Source organism: Pseudorasbora parva, chromosome 23 (genome assembly GCF_024679245.1).
Source record: "Pseudorasbora parva isolate DD20220531a chromosome 23, ASM2467924v1, whole genome shotgun sequence".
Taxonomy (NCBI): Eukaryota; Metazoa; Chordata; class Actinopteri; order Cypriniformes; family Gobionidae; genus Pseudorasbora; species Pseudorasbora parva.
In genome coordinates, this window is record NC_090194.1 from 2,869,150 (window position 1) to 2,896,829 (window position 27,680).

Here is a 27,680-nt window from a genome sequence, read left to right on the forward strand (position 1 = left end):
ATACAAGTCCGATTGTATTCCTCTAAAATAATAATATCATATACACCTAGGATGACTTGAGGATGAGTAATTCATGGGGTACTTTTCAGTTTTGGGTGAACTATCCCTTTAAGAGCTAAAAAAAAACATAAATGTGAGCTCTATTCAGTGCTCATGGTCTGGCATCTGAGGGGCAGCTTTCTGTGTGCGCACAAAAAAAACCCAGAGCTGGTGTCATCATATGCTCTTCTCATTCTCCCAGACATTTACATGTTTAATCATTTTATGAGACATGCAAGTGTGTGCCAACTAAACATATCTTTAGTCTTTTCAGAAAACCATTGGGTGCACACTAAATGTTGGGAAACTTTCCATCGCATTATCATAAAATGTTTAATAATGTAAATGTCTGGGAGAAAGTTTCCCTAAAAAAAAAAAAAATACTGAAGTAAAGTACAGATACTCTAAAAGTTAAGTACAGTTACTTACTGTCCACCTCTGTCAAAATGTTGTTTCCCGGTGGACTTTAAACAGTCTTATATATTGTCGAGGCTGTTTTTAAAGTCCAAATTACAAGAAAAAATGTCGACCCTGTACTACGTGAAAACACTAATCTGCGTTGAAAGTCTGGTTCAACACTGATAGGGAGAACAGGAAGTAATGCTGCTACTATCTGCGGTTGTGTTTGGATTTTAATCGACTTGTAAATTGAGGTACGAGCATGTTGCTTCCTCCTCGGCGTGTATGAAGACAGCAGCGTTGTTCTTGGCCCGAGAGCAGTCTCCGCATGAAAAACCCATGACAACAGCTTGGCTAGCTGACAAGGCAGAACTGTTCTGTATACGAAACTGTGCACTTTTATCATTAAAGTCCTCTCAGAATATGTGCTAATCACCCCCACACTGATTTCTTGACTACTGCAAACAAACGAAACGCTGTAAAACCTCTAAAGTTGAGCCGGCCTCCCTGACTGGTGTTGCGTTGTCCGCTTTCCTGCTCGGCATGGAGAACATGTGCTTGCCTTCATGACCTCAAAGTGTTAAAGCAGAGAGCCTCGTCTTAACGCTAACCCCTTGAAAATCCCTTTCCGTTCTGGTCATACCATGAGAAGCGGTTTGAAAGTAATAAGGAATTGAGCCTGAAATGTTTTCATGTAGCGTTTCTCTCCATCTACGTCATCTCTGTTGTTATAAAACAAGTCGTACAGACCCCCGAGTAATGGACAATTAAATGCTGGAAAAGGCTGAGCTCATTGTGCCAAGCACAGAGGTTTTGCTAGCGTTATAGCACATTGCTATTTATTGGGTTATGATGTCCAAACAAACACTTCCCAAGGGTTTTTCAGTTTGAGAGACCAGTTCTTGTGTGCTTTTAACCAGAACAATAACAAGTGTGAGATGATTTATAGAAGTGTCATGTGTAATTGTGCTAAATTGCTCAAGACAAGAAACGTAAATTGATGACAACTATGTTAAAACTTTCGGTCAAGAAATAATTAGCCAGTGTGCTTTTGTTTTTGCAGTCAATCTTGCTCAACATGTCAAGAAGAAAAGGATTCTTAAGAGTTTTAAATGGTAAAGATTTTTAATTAGTTTATAAATATTTCTTTTTTTATTCAGCATACAAAAATGACAGTATCTACATCCACAGATAAGTGGTTCACGAAGGCCATAATGGATCAGAGAGGTTTGGCTTTTTTTTTTAATGTTGGGTAAAAATATAACAAGGCACAACACATATAGTCCAATGTCCTTGCTGATATATGTGGAATAAATACAGGTATTCTCCCTCTAGAACTGAAGTCCAACCAATGGAAGCCATTGCAACGTTCCTCATCCAAGAGCCGCATTTGAAGTTCCCTTTGCGTGTTCAGCACTTTCACCAGGTAAGAGTCTGACGAGATAAAGTACCATCTGAGGACATTTTCAGGCCTGAATGAATCCCTTAGAAATTCCATCAAGCAAGGTTTTAAAAAGAGTGCTTTAAAATCAATGCCATGTCAAAAATTGGGGAAATGGTACTGTGTAAGAAAATAGACTTAAAATCTAAGGCGCATGTTTGTTTGTTTTTTTAAAAAGAGAGGAAAAATCCTCTTGAGGACGGTGAGTAAAACCCATTTGTGCAGTAAAAAAATAAAGTCCAGCTTCTGAGTTGATATTTCTTTATAAAAGTTCCTAAACCAAGTCTTCTCGAAAGCATACAAGCTGGAAAAGCGTAAGACAAAAGCAAGCCTTGTTGGTAACATGCTTTGGTTATCTGTGGCCGTGTCAGGTAGACAGAGGTTATGCTCCACACCCAGGCTGAAGACATCAGTCTGGACATTTTCAGCGCGTTCAACCACATGTCTGGGAATTCAGTCCAGTTCTGTTCCAGATCTCCTTTAGATTAGTTTAGCTGAGAGTAGGTATGTGTGCCGGGGGAATTATCGGAGCAGACCGCAGGGATGGACGGCCGGCTCATTTGCACACGTATTTCTCCACAGTCCTCTCGCACTTTTTGCAGGTGACGTAGCAGCACCAGTGGTATTTGCAGTGGCAGCGCTCCACAACTCTCTCAGAGTACGGGTTATATCCTCGGCCACAGCACATCAGATCACAGCTGTCACTGCCGCTGGACGTCTTATTGCACTGCCTGCAGGACAAACAGACAAACACGACTTTAGAGCATCATTACACGTTATAAAAACTAAACAATGCAAATTAAACAGACTGATTAATGGGTTGACAACAGTAACCACAGCTCTGGAAAAAATTAAGAGACCACTTGAGAAATCCATGTTAAAGCGTTAGTTCACCCAAAAATTAAATTATTTTCGATGATGTATTTATTACCTTTCTGGACATGGACAGTATAGTGTGCATACACTTGCATACGCTCTCGGACTAAATCTAAAATAACTTAAACTGTGTGTGAAGCTGAACGGAGGTCTTACGGGTGTGGAACGACATTAGGGGGAGGAGTTAATGACATTTCATTTTTGGGTGAACTAACCCTTAAACATGGATTTCTCAATGTTAAGTCTTGAGCTGTAGTTGACTAATCAGTCATAATGAAGATTTTTACACAATACACAAAAAAAGTACTGTAACAATTTAACAGAATTTTGCACTTAAGTACATTGTATTTTAAGGTAAACTTAATTAAGGGCTATTTTTTTAGGTCATCTTAAATGCAATGCTTTTAGTGAGACAAAACATAAAAATAAAAAAATAGCACTTTATAGAGATTTTGACAATTTATCAAGACTTCTGATTGATCAATTATATTTTGTAGAAAAATCTGCAGAAATATTTTCTATATTTTTGTATGATAACTTATTTTTCTGATAAAATAGTACTTTTTGTAACAAAAAAAAGTTTTAAAAATATAAAGTTCATTATATAAGTGTTTTTTTTTCTATATATTTTTTATCAACCTAAATCCACACTATCTATATCTAAACTATAGTTTTTTATTTTTTATCCAGAGATTTAAAAACCATATTTAATCATACTATATTTGATTATATTTGATTTATCTTTATTTTATATAAATAATCAGGTAAATTGCTTTGGAATATTTTTATATTGACATTGTGAAATTGTATCCCCATTATTTGTTAGTTGCATTCCTTTTATGGATACAAATAAATGTTTATCATTATTATCTTTTTAAATGTATAAAATATAAAATGTCCAATTTGTATCATTGATTTAAAAACATTATTAATACTCTAAATTTGAACAACAAAAAACACGTACGTTTGATATTCCATAGGCGTAATGGTTTTTATACCGTACAAACCGTATATTCTATCCCCTTACACTGCCCCTGCCCCTAAACCTACCCATCACACACACACACACACACACACACACTGCCCCTAAGGCTACCCATCACACACACACACAGCCCCTAAACCTACCCATCACACACACACACAGCCCCTAAACCTACCCATCACACACACACACAGCCCCTAAACCTACCCATCACACACACACACAGCCCCTAAACCTACCCATCACACACACACACAGCCCCTAAACCTACCCATCACACACACACACAGCCCCTAAACCTACCCATCACACACACACACAGCCCCTAAACCTACCCATCACAGGAAACATTCTGCATTTTTACTTTCTCATAAAAACTCCTCCTGTGTGATTTATAAGCCTTTTGAAAAGTGGCGACATGGGTAATGTCCTCATATTTCACCCTCTCCTGTAATACCTGTGTCATACCCATGGCATTATACACATTTGTGTCCTGATATTTCACAAAAACAAACACACTCTTAAAAAGGCTAAATGACTAGTCCGTTTTTGTACAACTAACTCCTACCTAATCCACGACCAAGACTTCAAAAATAAATGTACACAAATAGACGACCAAACATCTCTGTGTGACCATGAGAGCCATTACTACACATGAGCGTCTTTTCAAACCAAGGTAAACATTTAGCTCAGCCACATATTAAACCAACAGCAATAAACCGTCGTATAGCCGTTTTAAGAGCCGGTTGATTCGTACCCTGGGAACATTTAAATCTAGCAGGAGTGGATCCTGCAGACGCCCTCGTGTACTGAAGCCTGAGGCATCTGACCAATGAATAGCCCCGTCGTAAATCAAGCTCTATACACTAGGGGTCGGCCTGTGTGAAGCCCTCTCCGTGTAAGTGCATTGTTTTATAATTGTGCTGTGTTAATGCTCAGGGTGCTGAGAGACAGGCAGAGGGGATGGCTACTATGAGAAGGAGAGAGAAGTGAAGAATGCTGTTATTTAAAACTAAAGGAAAAGTCTCTCCCAGGTCAACGCTGAAAGGGCAGAAAGGCAGGCAAATATGCCTTAGGACTCAATGAGTAGCATATGTTCAACGCTGACCAGTCAAAAAGTTTATAATTCATGAAGAGTATGAGGCCTTAGAAAGAAAGAAAAAAGCCTAAATGTAGTCCATTTGACTCTCAAACACCTAATGTCCTCAAAGTGATATGCTTTTACCATCGGTTTTTACAATTTAACAGCTGTGAGCAGAACTTTAAATTTAACCCCAAAGTGAAAACACATTTTAGAACAGCGCTCAGAGATTGTTTCTTATTTCTTTAGTGATAACCATCATCTCTAAACCTCTGGCACATTAGAAGTTCAGACAGAACAATATCCCAATTTCATTAATCACAGTCTTGTGGCCCACAACGCAGCGCGGGGAACATGGAGAGCAATGTAACTATAGATGAGATACGATGTCTCTAACCATCTATCATCGCCAAATCAGATTACCAGGAAACCTATCTAGTTAGGGTAACACTTACAGCTCATTATCTTAAGACCTTCCAAATCACAAAGAGAGGATGTGCAATGATAGCAGCTTCCTGACTGCTTCCTGACTTCCTGGGTGTATCTCAAGTTTCACCACAAAAAAATCAAAAAAGAAAAACACTATAAAAGTGTTGATCTTGGGGTGAAACACGGTCTTGTTCTTCACAGGTTTCATGAGATTCCCCCTCGTTTTATGCTAACTGACCTTCTGTAGGACTGACAGCATAACAAATCGATTAAATGTGAAGTCAGGAGATGTTGTAGTCACATGTTTTAGAGACAGGTATAGGGTGATGGGTTAAACAGAGGCGCTGAACCCTCTACATACCAGAGACCACCATGGAAGCGACACACACACTTCCCTGTTGACGTTCTCTATTGATTACAAAACACACCAGTGTCTTGTGACCAAATGCAGTCCAAGTGCAAAGCACTAAATATATGAACAGAGCGCGTGTGTGTGAGTCTTATCAGGACTAAGGCTGAGGATGCATGCTGTGTGTTGAGTGCACCTGACATGCAGCATGTCTTAGGTTATCTGTGCTCTGACCTATATGTTAAACGGTTATAATGTTCAAATGAAAATATTAGATGAGCCACACACAAAGACATTGTGATACCCAAGTCCATCTACAGCAAATCTTCTCAGTGAGATCTTGGTGACATCCAGGCAGACATATTTCAAATTAGCAATAAAATTTAAATATTTATTGTATAGTGTTTGCATAATTTGATCCATAAAATAAGCAAGTCAAATAATAATAGAAAATATAGCTGCAATCAGCAATTATTAGGGCCAAGCACAAAGAACAACCAAAATGCCAATCACGTCAAAATGGCTGAAAAAAATCATTAATACAGTGCGTACATTAACCATTCAATCATATTACTAGTCACTGTTACAAAACTGATGTGGTGTGGTCAGTATATACGAAAACGGTTTTGACCATCGACACAAAATCCATAAATTGTATCCAGCATGGTCTGTGGATGATGATACACAATTTATGTAACGGTCTAGTTTCATAAACGGTTCATAAAAGTGGGTTTTTAAAAAACAAAATGGCGGACAGGAATTTTGTCTGACTATGGCAAAATTGGTACATGTTCTTGGGATGACCCAAGGAATCTATTTTGACAATTGGCTAATTTAATCAAACGTTATTAGCATTTTCGGAAACTTTTGACCACAAGGTGGTTGCCTTAACTTTTTGAGTACTGTCAGAACATGAATTGGTTACAAAACTTGGTATTTGTCTTTAGCATCGTTCATAAAATCTGACATTTTACAGCAAAATTCAAAATGGCCGACCGTCATTTTTTGGGAAAAATCGTTCAGAGGTTATCAGCAAAAAATGTACATTTTTTTATATCACCTGACCACTAGATAGCCAAAACTGTTCAGGTAGCCTCAGGTCATGGTTGTCAAATACACACACTGCAACGTCTATTTGGGCGCACTCTTCATTGAATTTGTGCATTTTTCAAGAACAGTTCAACGAATCAACTTGAATTCCATCACTTTTTGTCAGCATGGTCTGAAGATGATCTGGTTTAATGTTTGTAAATAGCACAGGAGGAGTTACAAAAAAAATGGCGGAAAATTTCATTACGGAAAAGGACGTCATAGGGTGCAATTGAATCAAGGAATTAATGAGCCGAGGAACCTTGTTTCTAACCTTTACGGTTCAAAACTTATTTTATATTAATATAAATATGAGTGCAACTTTGGTTGGTGGCATAGAGGGATTGAGTTAGAGATGCCAAATTTGCTATGGTACAGATCAGACTGTCCTCTACCTGTGCGCCAAATTTCATAATTTTCCCTCGAGTGGTACTATGGGCTGCTATAGACTTCCAGAGAAGTCAGATGAAGAACCATAAGATGATTACAATAGGTGCCTTAATATAAATGATAATAATAATAACTAATAATAATTCATTACATTTATTTAGCGCTTTTCTAGACACCCAAAGCGCTTTACATATAGAAGGGGGAATCTCCTCAGCCACCACCAATGTGCAGCATCCACCTGATGATGCGACGGCAGCCATATTGCGCCAGAACGCTCCACAAACACCAGCTGATTGGTGGAGAGAAGACCGAGTGATGAAGCCAATCATTAAATGGGGATTATTAGGAGGCCATGATGGACAGAGGCCAATGGGCAAATTTGGCCAGGGGTTTGGGATCCCTAAAATTTGGGATTTTTAACGACCACAGAGAGAAATTAATAATATGTAACTATTATTACTATACATTAGTGGACAAATTTCAATCGGAAATAAGCATCCCTATTTCCTTGCGCCCCAGAGGTGGGGACTTTGAAGGGACTGATGGCACTTGTCATAATCAAGGAATGATTGGATTGTGCGATTCCCTCACCTTCTCAAACAAGAACAAATGTAGGCGGGACTTGATATTGTCAATCCGTAATTGATTGTATCATTAGATGGTTGTGGTTTCCTATTGCTGTGATGTCATGTGAGTGACAGGTTGCCCCGCCCTCGCTCCAGTAAACACATCAGATATGTATGGGAAGCCAAACAATCCAAAAGTGGGATGAGTCAGCGGGCTGTTACAGAGCTCGCGCCGCGCGGACATGTCATCTGCGCGGTTCAATAGACCGAGCCGCGCGGCCGACTCGTCAGCGCAGCGCGGACGTGTTTACTAGCGCTACCCAATGGGCAGCGCGGCGCGAATTAATCCGTTTTTTTCACGGTCTATGGAACTAATCCTCACCAGCGCTGTAATGAACAATTTAAACCGATACAAGTTCATTTGAAGCAGAAACTTCAATGACTTTGTTATCAATATTATGATATTATGATATAGCCTTATCTATCTATCTATCTATCTATCTATCTATCTATCTATCTATCTATCTATCTATCTATCTATCTATCTATCTATCTATCTATCTATCTATCTATCTATCTATCTATCTATCTATCTATCTATCTATCTATCTATCTATCTATCTATCTATCTATAATTATGGAATTCAGATATAAAAAGCTTAAGTATTACAGTCACGGGCGTCGGAAGCAAATAAAAAAAATGTAATTTAGTCTACAAATAATAGCTGAATGCAAAACTTCATACAATAGGCTAATAAGATTAATTACCTGAACATATAAACTCTGATATAATTACCAGGAGGTTGGCGCTTCTCAAGAGGAATATGATATTGAAAATCATTAACGTTTGCTTTACAGATATTTCCATATAGCGTGCAGTTCAGTATCGACACAACACTGACTTGACTTTTCAAGATAATAAACAAAAGAAAAGGCATTTTATCCCCGATTTCATTTATCTACTGTAGGGAAAACAATTAAACTTCAGCAGAGAACCAATGTTTGTAAGGAATGAGGGGTTTCTTTATTGTAGCCTATATTTGAGTGCATTTATGGTTCGCGCCGCGCTGCCCATTGGGTAGCGCTAGTAAACACGTCCGCGCTGCGCTGACGAGTCGGCCGCGCGGCTCGGTCTATTGAACCGCGCAGATGACATGTCCGCGCGGCGCGAGCTCTGTAACAGCCCGCTGTCTCGTCCCACTTTTGGATTGTTTGGCTTCCCATAGATATGTCATTGAAGAGGGAGGGGACGTTATTTTGATCATAAATTATGAGGCCGCACAAATTTAAAAATAAAAATGTATCCTTTCAAGGTGACTTTAAGATTGGGGATTGCACACAGTTGCTAAAAAAAAAAGAGTCATATGAACAAGTAGTTCCATGTATCTTCGCCAAAAACAACATTACAGAGCACATTTAGACACACACATAACAAAAGCAAGGAAGCTGAGGTTACCCCATTCTCACCTAAATCTATACCTGAGTCTCCACTGATAAAGCAATAAGGAAATAAGCAGGAAGAATTCATTGTGGTGCTTATCTGTGTGCAGTGGCGGTATCAGCTGAGAGCTCTTGGCTCTGAATAGCTGCATTACTCACAGACTGACTCTGATAACGGTAAAGAGGACACCGTCACTTTAGACATGTCAAAGACACGTGTGTACACAAACAGACTGATCCCTCTGCTTTATCAGGGCTTTTCTCAGCAAAATGGTGTCACCAGAGAATGAAGAGAAGAACCCTTATGAAGATACACACAAAGTTAGCACTGTGGAGCTTACAGAGACTACCACCATCAGCTCCGTTTTCTGTTCGGAAAAGCTTTGAACTGTTAGGTGTGGGTTGATTGTATGTATTATTCTAGATTTGTACTTTTTATTCATTTTTTGTTATTTTTTTTCCCTTTTCCATTGTTGCATTTTGAGAATCTTTGGAATGAAAAGTGCATTAAAATCTATTATTATTATTATTATTATTAAAGGTTGCATCACATCTAATGGCGTGAGTGTTGTGCTTAAACGGTTAAAACGGTTTTAAAAATGTGGATTAGTTTGCTTTTCTGATCAGCAAGTTAGAAGGAGGCTGTTTAAGTAAGTTCAATTTGACTCTAGTTTTGTCAGCCGTTTCTGGACTTAAAATGCTTGCAATTTAAGACGAGTTTTAATGTTTAATCATTTCTATCACATACTGAAGAACTTGTGTCCATGACATAAAAATATGATATTAGATTAGAGATATTTTTGCATTAGAGCATGTGAAAATATTGGAGAAATCTGAGCTACATTTAAAAGTCCTTCTTGTATGAGCACTGAAGTATGTAATCTGTAAATGAGTTAGTCTCACCTGTCCTGAGTACCAAAAGAGCCCATCTTGTCATTCCTCATGCAATAGTCTGGTGAACTCTGCAGATAAACCAGCTCGTTCTCTCGGACCGGCCGGATGTCGATGTCTTTGGGGACGAGTTGCTTGCGTGTGCCCATGGGCCGATGGACCACCTTAGTTGCTGACAAGTACTTGGTCTTCAGATCTATTGCGATGTCTTTCAGGTCCTGTAAGCCTCTCCAACAGGTCCGAATGGAGCAGGATCCAGACACACCGTGGCATTTGCACTTCATGACCAGAGCGTCTCGCAAAGCCTGCGTGGATTCACATGAATTCAATAGTAAAATGAGACTCTACACAGGAACGCAAAATACTAGTGAATTTGGTCACCTTAAGCATGCTATAATGTACACATAATTTCCCCAAAACTACTTTTGAGTATGATCTGTTCCCAAATACAGATCATACTCAAACAAAATACCAAAAAACCCCTTTTAATTCAAAGAATTTGGCTTGAACCAGATTTATAATTCGATTCAGATTCCTTGCCCGAAGTTGCGGTCACATTAGCAATATTTCAGGGAGATTTCGCAGCCAAAAAAGGTTGATTGTCAAATATGTAGAATGTATGAAGAACAGCTCACACAGAAGCAGCTTTCTGTCGGCCAACGCAACAAATACATGTGAACAAATTAAAAGAAAAAACTCCACGTGAATGCTTTTGGGAATGTCTGGAATTTGCTGTGAAATTTCGGCAAGCAGCAATACATGTGAACGCACCTTAAAGGGACAGTTCACCCTCATGTCACTCCAAACCTGTCAGACTTTCGTTCATCTTCAGAACACAAATTAAGACCTTTTTGATGAATTCTGAGAGCTTTCTATCCCTCCATTGACAGCAACGCAACTGACACTTTGACGCTTGACGCTTCAAAAAGTTCATAAAGAGATTGTAAAAATAATCTGTATGAATTGAACTGTTTAGTCCAATTTAATCTGAGAGACTCGATCGCTTTATTTGACGAACAGAATGTACTTTGGCCTTGATTCACATTTATCAACTCACATCAGTTGTGGTAAACGGAAGTACAAGCATGTTCCCTTGACGTGTGAGAACCAATGAGGTTTATTCTCGTGTTACGCAGCATGTTTGAGCTTCAGTGAGAACCAATGAGGTTCATTCTCGTGTTACGCAGCTAGGGGTGACCCCTAAGAGTCGAAGATTCGATGCATCGATATGCAGGACGGGATTCGACCACTGATCTCATGGTCGAATCTTCGCTGGTGTTATGAAACGAGGATCGTACCATTTTGGCAATATGGGGGTGCTCAATATTAGTGTTATAAAGACGTGTCGCGGCGCTGAGCAATCGCCCCTTTAAGGGCACTGAGCTTCGCACCGGACACGCCGCGCCTTTAAAATTCGAACACATTCACACCGACGGCGGCATTTGACGGCTGTCCGTGGCGATTAAATGTATTTCCCTAAAATCGTGAATGTACATACTGATTTCACCTTGTGCTACGAGATACACTCATCGTGCGGCTCTTCTGTCAGAAGTCGATTCAAAATTGAGCTTGCGCGTATATAATGTTCACGACTGCCTGGTGTGAGATCCTGAGACACGGCGCTGAGCTTCAGTCCGGTGTGCGTCTGTGCGACCTCCTTTAGGCACAATCGGCTTAAGAACGTGCATATAAACTCACTCAAAGTGTTCTTGTCCTCTCTAGGCAGGTATTTTTTTAGGTTTATTAATCAAAATGTTCTTTTTATATATTTGTGTGATGTTCTGTGTTTCGATCGCGGCTTTTAAATGTTATGAGAGAATTTACGAATGTGTATCGTAGCCTAGTTTTGATCACTTTTCTTCTTTGTCTAGTCTTAGCCTCCTCCTGACTAGTGTCCTGCCCTTCCCAACCCATTTATACCTTTTATTTTTTTACGTTCTATGATTTACACACACATAGATGATTCGACTATCAGTCGACCATAGAGAGATTCGAAAATTCTGATTCGAATGTGTAAATCCTTAGTAGTCGGGGACACCCCTATACGCAGCACGTTTGAGCTTCAGCGAGAACCAATGAGGTTCATTCTCATGCTACGCAGCACATTTGAGCTTCAGCGAGAACCAATGAGGTTCATTCTCGTGTTACGCAGCACGTTTGAGCTTCAGCGAGAACCAATGAGGTTCATTCTCATGCTACAGAGCACATTTGAGCTTCAGCGAGAACCAATGAGGTTCATTCTCATGCTACGCAGCACGTTTGAGCTTCAGCGAGAACCAATGAGGTTCATTCTCATGCTACGCAGCACGTTTGAGCTTCAGCGAGAACCAATGAGGTTCATTCTCATGCTACGCAGCACGTTTGAGCTTCAGCGAGAACCAATGAGGTTCATTCTCGTGCTACGCAGCACGTTTGAGCTTCAGCGAGAACCAATGAGGTTCATTCTCATGCTACGCAGCACGTTTGAGCTTCAGCGAGAACCAATGAGGTTCATTCTCGTGTTACGCAGCACGTTTGAGCTTCGGCGAGAACCAATGAGGTTCATTCTCGTGCTACGCAGCACGTTTGAGCTTCGGCGAGAACCAATGAGGTTCATTCTCGTGCTACGCAGCACGTTTGAGCTTCGGCGAGAACCAATGAGGTTCATTCTCGTGTTACGCAGCACATTTGAGCTTCAGCGAGAACCAATGAGGTTCATTCTCGTGTTACGCAGCACGTTTGAGCTTCGGCGAGAACCAATGAGGTTCATTCTCGTGTTACGCAGCACGTTTGAGCTTCGGCGAGAACCAATGAGGTTCATTCTCGTGCTACGCAGCACGTTTGAGCTTCAGCGAGAACCAATGAGGTTCATTCTCGTGCTACGTAGCACGTTTGAGCTTCAGCGAGAACCAATGAGGTTCATTCTCGTGTTACGCAGCACATTTGAGCTTCAGCGAGAACCAATGAGGTTCATTCTCGTGTTACGCATCACGTTTGAGCTTCGGCGAGAACCAATGTTCTGTTTAAAGTGGTAGTTGTGTAGCTGTCTATGGAGGGACAGAAAGCTCTCAGATTTCATTAAAAAGATCTTCATTTGGGTTCCGAAGACGAACGAAAGTCTGTTTGGAGTGACATGAGGGTGAGAAATGGAGAAAACAGAATTTATCAAGTCTTTCTAAGTGAATAATTAATTCCACATGGTTTCTGTGAGGTACTGCTCACCTGTCTGCCCACTTCGCTATTGTGAAGATGCATTAGCTTGTTAGCATGCGAGCCAGACTTCTTCTTCAACTTCATGGGGGCGTCAGAAAACTTGGATCCCATGAGGAGACCATAATGCAGGTTATCAGCACAGCCGCCCCACCTGTACCCCGGCTCGGGTATTTCACCTGGAATCGGACCACACGAGCACACCCTCAGTTCTCCGGAGGTGCACGCCCGTGCTATAGTGTGACTTATGGCGGCTGCAGAGAGCGCGTATACAAACGCAGATTCCCTCGTTCCTGAAAGATGGAGGGGGAAAACAGATTAAAATGAGTTGCTAATAAAAAATAAACAATTTCTGAATCCTCAACACTGACTTTTTCCCCCTTATAGCAACATGAGAAACCAGTCGGAATGCAGTATGAAAGGATAATGGTGGAGATTACGGAGCCGCTCTCACAGCGCACATATGTCATGACAAGATAATAGGTGTAGAAACAGGAGAGGCTCAACTTGACCCCGCACAAGGTACATCAAAGACCATCTCCTTAGCGGCGCACTTATGAGAAGCAGGAGCGCTTTAACTCTTGACAAATGCAAACGGTCTGTTCTCTAGAACTTCAACAAGATTTAGTTTGACTATCTCCGGCATTTGGATCACACTAAAAGCTCTTAATAAATAAATAGGGAGGCGATTAAACCACCCGTAAAAGCGGAGCATGCATGTGTCAGCGCCGTGATGAAATTCAAGACGTGCCGCCACAACATTGTCCTTTCATGACTATTTTATCTAATTGATTTCATATTTCTTTAATTTGTTGTTGGCTGAAAATCCCATCTGTGCTGCAGGGGTCGGCCACAGGGTAAAACTGTAGGATTTGAAAGACTAGCCCCCCGAAAAAAAAGGCAATTCTCTGTCCATTACTGACTAACTCACTCAATAGCATCTCTCATTGAATAGAATGGATCCTATTGTTAGTCCTCACAGTAAACGCTGCTCCTCCGTGAAGCCTCACATCTAACGGAGTGTAAGAAAAGAAAAAAAAGGGGGCGATGTGCAAGAATTCTGTGGGTCGGAGGTTTCCGGGTGAGCAGGGCTACGATTTCTTTTATCATGCAGCGAGGCACTTAGGCCGAATTACAGCATTTAACTGGCATAGTCTGCGTTACCCGGAGCGAGAGTGTTTAGAGATCACCATAGGCTGCTTTTAAACCATTGCCCTCATAAAGTTCGCCCTCAACAATTAGATGGGTTCCTTAGACTTATTAAGGCCTGAATGGAAACCTCACTCGGGTATAAAGAGAGGTGTGTGGTCACTTAAGTCGCCTTGAAGGAACTGGCAATAGACGGACGGTGGCCCTTTCGCAAATTTAGTGTCTAAACAGAACATCTGCGGCTAGATCTCAGAAACGGTTCGCACAGAAATGGCTTTGAATTGGAAATAAATCCTCTTTGGACATGCTTTTCTCCTGTAACTCACCTCGTTCCAGGTCTGGGAGGAATTTTTGAGCATCAATAGAGGAACAGTTCCAGCGCATGTCTGTGAAGGTCTTTTGGCAGACCTTTTTAACCTCCCGTGCAGCTTGGATGATGGTTTGCATGAGTTCCAGGTTACTCCTACAGAGCTGAGCCTGAGAGGAGACGAGGCCTGGGAGCGTCTTGCAGTGCTGGGTCTTGTTGATGTGTTGTGTGGTCTGTGATAGTGCCCTGGATGAAGAAAGGCATGTGTTTCAGTGAACACCGGATGTCTGTGAACTGTATTCCTTCATTTAAATGTCTTTTGTTTAATCAAAAAAGTGATTCAAATGATGTTTGGTGGTGTGAGGAGTGATCGAAATGTTTGTGGCAAGTCTGAGTTTTAAAGCAAAACCAAATAAACATGATTAAAGCCAACTCGAAAACATTAAGAGTAATATCAACGGTTTGCAAAAGCGCCCTCGCACGCATATGAGCTGCGGGCTAAAACTGTTCAGCGTCTCGCTCGCAAAGGCATGCAAACAACAACCCATTCCCATTCCCAGAGATAATCAATCAAGATTAGACCAAATGGAAGAAGATTATTTCTGCATCACTTGGACGCAAGAAAGGAAGCAAAAAGCAACTGCCAATGGAAAAAATCTGGTTTATGCTTAAGATGATTCATTTAGTGAATGCAACATGGTAAAGCTAGATGGATTTTTGCAAGGTAGAAAACGCAAAAAAATCGTAGTTATTGCAAAAATATTCATCTTCATAAGACTTTGTTTGCATGATTTCTGTTCTCTTACTAAAAACACACACATGTATCGGTATTCGTGAGAACCAACCAATGCCAGCTCTACCTTTGCCTGTTTCAGATTAGGGGCCGCCACTTTATGCTCCATGATATGCTGTGACTGACAGACCCCTGTCTTAACCTCCACACACACAAAAACACACAGTCTTTGTTATCCAGGGAACACAGGTGTTTACGGCGGCATCTGTTTTGCATTTCTTGCCATGCAATATCAAGACTTTGGAAACCAAAGCATCTCGTGCATGCGCAATGGCCTCTGCGTCCCATTTTCACCACCGTCATGTCTTCCATTGCAACGTATCAATTATGGGAGTACAAAACATTACCAGAAAATGTTACTTTTGACTTAATGGAATTAAGAAAAAAAAATCCTGATTTGTTCCGCTGTTTCAAGATCAATTCCCAAGTTCCAAAATTGTATTTTTCTTATTGCACATTGTTTAACAATTCACTCAGCTTGCAAAAATGCGCTCGGTGTGTATAGAGAGAAAAGCAACTCACAGCCATTTGATTCCTGTGCACTGCTGAGACAGGAGCAGGAATGTGAGGAGACAGAGCGGGAGTGAAGGGAAGGTTCGCTTCATGCTGTACAACACGATCCAGCTCGATCAGAAGACGCGGATGCAGGTGCTCGCTGACCCCTCGCTTCAACACACGGGTACAATTAAAAGCCAAAAGCCATGACACTCGTTCCTTCTTTCTGTCCCTCTCCTGCTTGAAAAAAAAAAAAAAAGATTCAGATTACACCGATCACACACACTTGGCATACCTTGAAGATTTTCTTAAAAACCTCTTTCCTAGTAATTTAGTATTTTAAGGCGGTATTGTTATTATATTCATCTATTGCTTTGCTATTACGGTATATTGTAGTGAGGATTTAAAAATACATTTGTTGGTACGTTGGGTTTTTAAACATTTGTAGTTTTTGATAAAAGCAAATTGCAAAAGATAAATTATATTTTTTCAGTGGGTTAAATAGCTGTTTTCTAATACTCTACATGCAAAATTCTGAATCATAGGTGTGGCGTTTTTTGGGAATGTTATCAAATGTTTTGAGATTATTCCACTCGCTGGGATAGGAGGGCAATAAACCGATATAGCTCCCGGTGGACATGCTGTCTGGCCTCAGGCATGATGCTTACACACACACACACACACACACACACACACACACACACACACACACACACACACAGCGATTGTCCAGATTGCAGAGGGATTTTTTCTTCGCTCCTGGCTACCCAGACAACTATACATACAAGTGATATTACAATTACAGATGTAGCTAACGTATCACAAATTATAGAACTTGTTATACTATAATTTCTACGATTTTATTTATTTATTAGAGTTTATCATCAACAAATTTCAAAGTGGAGCCAATTTAAGTCATAAATGTAACTTTAATTCTTTCTTTTTTTCTTCAGCGTACTCATTTTAAAGACTAATAGTTGAATGCAATATCTATAATCTATACAGACTAGCAGATGGATGAACGCATGTACGTACTTCAGATTTTAATATTTTTCAGAGCTACATAATTAAACAACCCTCATTTAAGATCTAGATGATGCCTGTTTAAGGATAAGCATGGTTATATTGTAAGCTTTATCGCTATATATAGCCTGTGTAAGAGCAATAAAACAGCTTTATGACTTCTGCAGGCTGCGATCTCGCTCAGATTGTGCTTTATCTTTTATCTCCTTTATTTCCACTTTGGGCTGAACCGAAGTCAACTTAAAAAGTAATTAGTCCACTCGATAGGCTATAATAACCCCTCAGGGTGGTCTATAATCAATGCACTATTGCCCTGTCAATTGACTTTAATTTGCACCAGTGAAATTTCCAAACTAAAACATCTCCACATGAGTCGCAACGGGCAATAAACCGGAGCGCGCGTTCATCCTCACCTTTATCAAACTCAGGCTGACTTCAGTGTGTAAAGTAATCCAAAGGTGAGCTCTCTTTAAATCCAGACAAACTTCTCCTGTTAATCCGCTATTGTGAAGTCCGAATGAGAAAGCATCATGCAACAGTCCACTGATGAAGAGAAAAGGTGTGTGTGTGTGTGTGTGTGTGTTGCTCTCGCGCTGGAATCCGCCGAACTGACGGTGCAGACGGAGCTCGAGACTATAAGAGCCCGCGCGCCACTTTGATCTCGCGCTGATGTCAGGGGCCATTAGCATAACAAAGTGCTTAAGGTTACGAAGCCAAAGAAAACGCGGAAAATATGATCGGTGACACTCAGACCATCTCGCTACTTTTGACACGGAATTTTCCTCGACAAATGTGCGTTTTGCGTACCTTATGAATGTAAACAATGAATATCTGACATTATTTTAATTTCCTCTCGTTTCCAAATTAGGTAACACTATTTTACAGTGTCCTTATTACACGGTACATATACTTACCATAGTAATAACAGTAAATAATGCATAATTACATGCAAATAACCCTATAGTAATGTTCTTTAATATTACACAGTACTTAAATATATAAATACACTGTAACGATGACCCCTTAAAATAAAATGTAACCCCAAATTATTCTTAATTAGCCACATTTCGATGGAAACAAAATATCTATATATTTATTCTCTCTATATAGCCTATAATTTAAAATGATTTATAATTCCATCATCCCTGCGTGTGTGATTTATCTTATTATTTTTTAAATAGTCCATCCTGTCACCTTTATTTTGTACAGTAGTGATTAGCCAATTTAAAACTTTCTTGAAATATCACAATTACTTTTCTGGTAACACTATTTTACAGTGTCCTTACATGTACTTACCATAGTAATAACAGTTAAGTATGCATAATTACATGCAATTAATCCTGAACCAACCCCTAACCCTATAGTAAGTACATGTTAATTAATATTACGCAGTATATATATATATTTATTTATCATTGTATAATTACACTAACAATGAAACCTTAAAATGAAGTGTAACCAAATGTCCTTTCTAATAAACCACTCATAATATCATACAATTTTCTAGCATATATTTGAAAACTGATACTTTGGGAAAGGTTGTTTTCTGCGATCCATGGGAAGGGAGAAATCGTGGGAGCATCAATTTCGGGTGGAATAAAAAAAAAATTCACACAATTTGCTACAAAGTTGGAAATATTACAACTCTAGTGTTTGCATGGTCCATAAAATGAAGTTTCCACACTCATGCCATTTACACGGCCCGTATTGGCCACTCCAAAAACGGCAGAGGCAATTTTCCAAGCAGGCCAATAATGATTTCCATGTGATGAATACATCCTGATGCACGTTTCATATTAGCCTCTATATGACAAAGGTTCTTCTACATTTCACACAATAAATGATTTAACCTTCAGAAACACTCCCAGTAGCCCACTGAAGTCCACATCTGAACAAAGACGTTTCCTAATTTATAATAATGAGCTATTAAATTCTCGTGTTATTTTTGGTCTATCGAGAAGAATAAAAGAGTCCATTAAAGGATTCATTATCATTACAGATTGCTAATAATAAATATAAATGTGTTGAGAAAATATTTGTACAGAATAAAAAATAGGCCACTATGTGTATCCATTTATTACAGATCCCACCACACACAATGGCCAAGTTAATATTTTAACCATCTAAGGTAAGTGTCATTTTAATAGTGTCTACGGTGTAATAAAAGTCAAGATGTTCTCTGGCCATATGCTTCTCTTATTAACCTGGCTTTCTGCTCCAAAAAAACGCCTCCTGCAGTGAAAAACTCACAAGATTCCCCTGTAAAACACACCGCACAACCCAGTTTTCAAATAACGATGCAATTAAAATACAATCATTAAGAGTTTTTCCACTGTTAACAGTATCTACTGTTTTATATAAAGCAGGCAATTCCACTGATTCTGTGGTTACGTGTGTAAAAGCAGGGCTGAGAGGATGAATGTGAGACAAATGAGCAAAAAAACAAACATCAACAGTGCAAAATAATAAAAACAAGGCGTGTAAATGCTCACAATAATTCATTAGTTTGAGTAGGGTAAACTTAAAAGAAAAAGTAAATAAATACTCTGATAAAAGTAACTCATTTGTTTAATCTGAGTTCTCAAAACACATTTTAGTAATCGGAATTGTTAAGAGTTTTGTGAACTTGTTTCTCTTTATTTAGACTAACTTAAATTTAGCCGAAACTGGGCTGGAAGTTATATTTCCCAGCATGCTTTGCCATGACACTCAAAAGGGAGAGAAAATGTAAAAATAACGCACATGAATAAATATTAACATAAATAATACATTTACTCCATGTAAATGTAGCAGTTCTTTGCAATATGTGTAAATAGTAATAACATGCTATTTATACTTCATATTGACAGATACATACTATTTGGACCTCAGGATTGTTCTACATTAACAGGATGCAATAATACCCATGTCAATTATTATATTTATTAAAATTATTAAATGGAAGCTGCCTTAGTGGGACAATAATAGCCCTCCATACACCGACCCCAAACCTGACCCAATAAATGCTTTTATTATTATGATTAAACATTTCGTTAGGCACTTTATTTCCACTTTTAGAAAATGTTCTTAAGTTCTATTGAAACTAAATGCCTTTCCGATGTAATGGGAAAAGGGAGAAGATCAAGCTCGGCAAAAGGCGGATTCGAACCCGGGTCGATCGCGTTAAGACCCTACTGCATACGCCACTGAGGACGTCTTTTATAATCTCGAGTCGCCCAATTATCAGGCATTGTTGGGCGGAGTCTGTGTTATTAGACTCTGAATAAGGCACTGCCTGTTCTGCTATAAATCCGGCCAACTTATTCGGGTTTACAGTGCACTTATGAAACGATTACCATGACATTTCAGGGTAAATTACTGTAAAGTTCTTGAATTATTAAGCCACATAATGCAGCGTTACAATACGTCAACAGTAAAAGAACAATACAAAATCTGCTGAAGATTTCTGCAAATGTTTGAACGAGGTTATTCTCAAAATGTGGATGTTTCTCGTCTCAAATAACTGTGCAGAACCCTTTTGTTCAAGGTCTTGCGTGTGTGTGTGTGTGTGTGCGCGCGCGAGTAAATGCCTGCCACTATTTACCTATGCGCAGTAAATCATGCACTATAACCTTGATTGAGCCATTCCATACACATCTTATTGCATAATAAAGGCATGCTGAGGGATGTCAGGAAGACACAAATGACTCAGACGTCTATCATTCACTCCAGCAAGGCATGCGATGATATTGGAAACTGTAGGCATGACTATTTTAGTTTAATTGATTTAAGAAATAATCTAATAAAGTAATCCTTTGCTCACAGCTGAAACCAAAGCGGCGAAGCACAGAAAAGAGGGCAGCGTGTATATTTAGAGCTAATCTGATACTCTTAAGAGGTACCACCGCCAATTGCCGAAGCATGACATTTTCATTCTCTGCCAAGCTGCACCGTTTCAGCTCAATATAACGGGAAATGCCCGTGGAGCGCTAATCTTGACCCAAAGCAATCGGGAAGCAAATGTACGCATCTGCCCACAGAAAATGATATGTGGGAATGGGAATTAGCCAAGCTGAGGGGGACGTGCTGGAGATAATAGAGTTTGGACAATAATAAAAACCACAGTCATTATATTTCAGAGATTCAGTGCATTCTGAACATTGTGACTGGATGGTAGTAGCATCGATAAACGGGTCTTATTTAAATGATAAAACCAATAAAAGTTCTCAGAATCTCACAGTCACTGCTGGAGAGGCTCAAACACACACACACACACACACACACACATCCTCAGATCTCAGAATCACAAAGTCAGTGCTGGAAAGAGTTCAAATATGCAGAAGATGCTTTAAGGACATGGAGAATTTTCCTGAAGAACGCTGGTCAGTTTAACTGATCAGGACAAACAAGAGGCTCAAGAACAACCATCATAGAACACACACAGCCGTGGATCATCAGGGAACGACACACACACACACACACACACACACACACACACACACACACACACACAGCCGTGGATCATCAGGGAACGAGACACACACACAGCAGTGGATCATCAGGAAAAGACACACACACACACAAACACACACACACACAGCCATGGATCATCAGGGAACGACACACACACACACACACACACACACACAGCCGTGGATCATCAGGGAACGAGACACACACACAGCAGTGGATCATCAGGAAAAGACACACACACACACACACACACACACACACACACACACACACACACACACGGATCATCAGGGAACGAGAGACACACACACACAGCAGTGGATCATCAGGAAAAGACACACACACACTCAAAGCCGTGGATCATCAGGGAATGACACACACACACACACTCATAGCTGTGGATCATTGGGGAATGACACACACACTCATAGCCGTGGATCATCAGGGAAAGACACACACACACACACACACTCATAGCCGTGGATCATCAGGGAACGACACACACACAGCAGTGGATCATCAGGGAACGAGACACACACACACACACACACACACAGCCGTGGATCATCAGAGAAAGACACACACACTCTCAAAGCGGTGGATAATCAGGGAACGACACACACACACACACACACACACACACACACACACGGATCATCAGGGAACAACAATAATCAAGGGTGTGTATGTAAACTTTTGAACAGTATTTTTTATAAATTCAGCTTTTTTTGGTCTATATTTAAATAAAATATCTTATTTAGGACAGTGCTAAAAAAATAACATTCATTTTGTATGTTTTCTTAATTTGTTAAATTGATTCAGATTCTGCAAAAGATGCCATTTGTCTTGCCCCTGTATGCGTTCGCAGCAGTGTGGAGCCATTACAGGAGTCTGGCGTGAAGAGCATTAGCAGCAGAGAGATGTGAATGGACATGAACTCTTAATATCAGGTCAAACGGGACTGAAGACTGACCAGCAGAGCCGTGACCTCTCTAGTGTCTGTGTTCGAGGTTTTAACATGCAGATTCTCAATTCCTCCGCGTACCACGATCAACACCACAGTCACTTTGATCTTCAAACAGTCTCACACAGCCTTAGGCCGGTTCACAGAGGGCAAGAAAGCTACTTCGGTTTATATAACTGAAATTATGCATGGGGCTGAAATATACATGTGTTTTGAATGAGAAAATGCCTTTTTGGGGGTATTTCTAGTTTGAAACGTTAACTCGATTTAGTAATTTTAGACATTTTGTGGTGGGTATGCATGTGTGAAGTTTAATGCCGTTACTGAGACTAATGATTTAACGTTTGCGTAATGAATCATTTGTGGCAGCTGTGCCAACTGCTCCACGCTATTTGTCTTCTATCTGAGACATCAGCGGACACATCGCGCCATTTACCCGACACATATTCAGATCATTCATCCTGAGCTTGTTGAAGGAGTGCAGAGACGTCTAACAGCTGTCTCCTGTCTGAGCGACTGTCCGCCACGGATAGATCGGAGCTGCACGTCAGTTACGCCAACAAATAAACTTCTGCCGAAGGCTAAACAAATCTGTCTTAATGCGTTTAAAATAATACCTGAGTGTCTTCATCACAGTGATGAGGTTTTAGTGCGTTTTGATGCTAATAAAACCTGTGGTCATCATTATTCATAACTTTATAGACATGTATTTCTGTTTGAAAACGTCATTATATTATCGTGTGTGTGTGTGTGTGTGTGTGTGTGTGTGTGTATACTTGTTTATATTACATTGTGGGATCCCCTGAGATCACCAGCCAGCGGTCCCCACAATGTAAATGGATATCTAAACATACTAAATTATGTTCTTTTAGTGAAAATGTATAAATGCAGAATGCTTCCTGTGATGGGTAGGTTTAGGGGCAGTGTGTGTGCGCATGTATATATGTATATATATATATATACACATACATACATATATATACATAAATACATATATATATGTGTGTGTGTGTGTGTGTGTGTGTGTGTGTGTTCACTGAACTCACTCCCATAAGCAAGCTCATATTTCACGTTTGTATAGACAATTTTTAAATGTTAATTTATTTAAAAAAAAATTTGATTTCATTATATTATACACCCTACATATGACAATAATAAATTAAATATCTACACAAATGCAAAAATTGTATAGATAATCTACTGAGTGCACGTAAAAGTACAACATATAATTATTTATAGACAATTTTTAAACGTTAATTTATTAACATACATATGTATTATATTTCATTACATTATATAGACTACATATGACAAATAAAATCTTCACAAATGCAAGAATATCAATGTAAATAATCTACTGTATGTGTGTGTGTGTGCGTAAAAGTACAGTGTATGTATAATTATATATAGACCATTTTTAAATGTTAATTTATTAACAAATACATTTTATTATTATATTTCTTTGTATTATATACCCTACACATATAACATCAAAAATATATCAAATAAAATAAAGATATCTACATGTAGATAATTTACTGGTAGACCACCATAAATAACAGTTAAATAATACAAAAATTATTATAACTTCTCGTTTCGGGAAGCAATACATTTAGACGTTTGGACCGTCAGATCTGTAATATAAAGATTGAGACGCATTGCTCTGCATGAACACATGGTGCCCGAGGGTTGGACTCGTCCCGTTTGAGGCGAAACATCTACGCAGTACAAACAGAACACGGCAGCCATGTTGATTTGAAACATTGTTCAGCAGCTCCGCGTCTCCAACAAATACAAAATCCATTTGTTTGAGACGCAAGAAAGGCGGCAGCGTCTGTTTGGTGCTGTCTGCTTCTCCGTGATGGAGAGTCTGTCATTGACTGGCTGTTTAAACTCAGAGGAAATGCATCATTTTGGCTGCAGCTCTGAGTCCGGCCAGTTTATTTAAGCTAAGGTGGGAGAAGCTTTGTTTTGGCTGTTCTTTTGAAACCTGTTTTAATTAGGCAATCTCATAAAAACAAATCATGATTTAATAGGCCGAACGAAGAGAGACCTGACAAACAGCTTATGTCGGCATGCCAGTATCCTGAGGTTTTGTTTCTATTGCGAGCATGGTGGTGCTAAAGTTCAAATGGCGTGAATGTAAACAAATTACTGTTTAGGGGAACATTGTAGGAAGTTTACATACAAGAATGAGAACGTAGAAACCGCTACACCCCCCCACCTCCACACACACACACACACACACACACACACACAATTAAGATTCCAGTGCAGAACTCTTGTCAAAATGACTTAATTTTAAATTCCACACACACTTGTTTTCTATTCACAAAAAAACACAGAACATGCTTTTGTTTGTTTGTGTGTGTGTGTGTGTGTGTGTGTGTGTGTGTGTGTGTGTGTGTGTTCTCAAGTGCTTTTTGCTGTAAAAACACTGGGACAGTCACACTCAGCAGGAGAACCCAGAGAGAAAACGTTCAGCGTCCAATTCAGACTGTTTAGAGAGTTTGGACCTGTTCTTCAGAAAGGGACCATTTGTTTGGGACTGGCCCTCTCTCTCTCTCTCTCTCTCTCTCCTCTTTGAAGCCGATGGCCTCTTTCATGTACCAGATGGGAGGTACTTTCAAAAACACAAGTGACTTGTCTCACTGTATGGGAACATGCACCCGTTTGTTTTATGCTATTGCAGTCTGGTAACATTTGCTACTTCAAAGAAGTCTCTCAGATATGGTTATATGCAAAGTGATTTGGAAAATGAAAACTTTCATGAAATCAAATTCTATAATCATTAGCAAACACGCAGGGAACTCGATGCATGGTCTGTGGCTCGTCATAGCTGTGTGGGGTTTGATCTCTCCACTTGTAAATGATAAAATAGGTGGGAAAGACAAGGAAGTGAAGGGGAGGAACAATGAACGCTTGTTCACAAGCCAGCATGAAACATGGAAGGAGAATTAAGCTATGGCTACAAACAGCAGGAGCATGAACGGCCTCACAGACATCGCCTTGTGTGCATCCATGTTGTCCTGTCCACATTTGAGAGAGCGTTATTTTTCCCTCAGTACAGGATCAAAGTCTTAACCCATCTGCCAAGGAGAATTCTGGGACAGGCGATACAGATGAGATAAAATCAGCGACTTTATCGGTCAGAAGAGACGCACTTATGGTAAGAGCAAAACAAGATCAAAAGAAGCTGCTCATCAAGCAAACCGGGCGAGTTATGGAGGTTTGTACACATGAGATATAACCACTGTCATGAGACGCCATTCCTATAGACCAAAAGCAACTGTGCAACACAAGAGCAAGAAGAATACAGCTGGCCGTAAACCAATACACAATAATCATATTTGTATTTCACGTATGCCAATAAAATAGCAATTAGGATAGCTATTATAGACGTTCACACAGTCAGCTTTTGGGATTTACAACGGGTGGGACCTCTTGTTGGATTGAATCGCTCTGAATATTGGAACCACTTTCTTTACTAAATCCCATGAGAAGATATCCATTTTGTCTGATATCCAAAACCTGTCAGCAGGTTGTGTCTGATACCAAAATTAATAACCTTGCATTATGTCCAAAACAACCTCACAGCAATTTGTATGTATTTAACAAGGTGGCTTATTCGTATGACCTCACTCGAACAAATTGGTGAGATTTTTTGCAAATCGTACGTATTTAACGAGTCGCTTAATTCTTATACAGTTTTACAAATGACCTACCCCTTACCCCGCCTCTAAACCTACCCATAACTGGGTTTAAACACACTGTACGAATTCGCAGCCACCTTGTAAAATACATACGTATTGGTCGTGAGATAGCATTATTATGTCTGATATCCAAAACGGTATTTACGAAAAGTCTTCCATCAGCCTGACAGAAGAAGCCAGGGAAGAAAAGAAAGCAGGAGACAGATGTTGGTAAAAATGAGCAGGCCTTATTTTATAATCTTAGGTTTTTGGATTTGGCAATATTACAAATCCAACAAGTGTTGTTATATCAAGCTTCACAAAAAAGACCATCTCTCATTCGTGATCAAATCATAAGTTTGAACAACAATCGCAAACATTGAGGAAGAGCAAGGAGAATATGCAATATAAAATATAATCTCTTGAAACCGCACAACACATACGCTGTCCTATGGGTGCCAACCTAACAGGCTCAAATGTACAACTCTATTATGGAAATACACCATCAAAATAAAATAAAGCAATAGCATACGACGGCACAAATCTATAAGCAACTTCTTGGATAATAAAGCAAGCCCAAAGTCACTTATAATAAGCGGACTTGGCAACTCTACTGACAACTGCATTCTGCTGCTGTGCGAACGTGGCCTATTATAATAGCCTTTCACCTGATTTGCAGATTTTGTCCTGTATATCGGTTTCTGAAGACTTAGAGAATTTGAACCAAATGAAAGAATGGATTGAGCTGTCTGGGTGGTAAGGGCACAGACTTGGCAAAAGTTTTGGGTCTAGATGAACACTGATCTACTAAGGCGGCAGAGATTAACAGGGCAGAAAGAGGTAACAAGTAGAACAATAGATAAACTGTACGGACACATCTGTTTTTGATCAATAGCCTGCTGTAGGATTAAAGCAAAAAGAAACCAGAGTACCAGGGTCGGTTATAAGAACTACAGACACTCCGATCCGAAAGTAAAGTAGTTGGGAGCAAAGGCTGCCAGAGCGGTAACCTAATCACTCCAAATCACAAGGTAATCCTACTTGCCCTCCACTCTTCCAGCAGGGCATTATTCACATCGGCAGGCACTCAGACCTCAAACTCTCATAAGCAAATTAATCAGTGACACACATTCCTAATACTCTTGATTTAGAAAGCCAAAAAGCACACAGTTATTTCAAGAATTCAAGCAGGCATATTAATCTGTCAAAGATATGCTTATTTTACTTCCAAAACACTAAGAGTAGAGGGGAGAAAGCAGAAATACTAACACTCCTTAAAAACTCACAGGTTAATCCATGGCATTTAAATACATGAGAGATCTGATGTTTAAGTCTAGGTTTACATGCAGAATACACAGAATGAAAAAAAAAAACATCAAGTGTTTCCGGATCTGACCAACATATTTGACATTGGAAATAACTCAAACCAAATGCGTTATTTGTTGGGGGTTCTGAGATTTTAGCTAGGGATTGCCGGTGTGGAAACCTTGAAATAAAACCTTGTTAAGCCTTCTGCCTCTCTCTCTCAAGAGTATAGTTAAAACCAAGCTGTGCATGGACATGATTATGCACCGGTCCTACGGCATGGCCCAGCCTTGACTTCCAGCAGGAAACAAGCTCAGGAGTTCAATTAGGGCAATT

At 39.7% G+C, this 27,680-nt stretch overlaps 1 protein-coding gene across 3 annotated transcripts in view; it reads right to left on the reverse strand.

Moving 5' to 3' along the window:
- Positions 1–1,582: 1,582 nt before the first annotated feature.
- wnt11 (wingless-type MMTV integration site family, member 11) overlaps positions 1,583–27,680 on the reverse strand; it is a 28,485-nt gene continuing 2,387 nt past the window's right edge. The window contains exons 1-6 of one of the 3 annotated variants that reach the window (XM_067432912.1): positions 17,345–17,554; positions 15,936–16,145; positions 14,640–14,866; positions 13,177–13,457; positions 9,988–10,280; positions 1,583–2,610 (exon numbers count right to left, since the gene is read on the reverse strand). In XM_067432912.1, the coding sequence (XP_067289013.1) occupies positions 2,436–2,610; positions 9,988–10,280; positions 13,177–13,457; positions 14,640–14,866; positions 15,936–16,018 (1,059 nt within the window). In that variant the 5' untranslated portion in view covers positions 16,019–16,145; positions 17,345–17,554 and the 3' untranslated portion in view covers positions 1,583–2,435. Of the gene's footprint in view, positions 2,611–9,987; positions 10,281–13,176; positions 13,458–14,639; positions 14,867–15,935; positions 16,149–17,344; positions 17,555–27,680 lie in introns of those variants that run through there. The other 2 variants (XM_067432913.1, XM_067432914.1) reach the window with 2 other exon arrangements.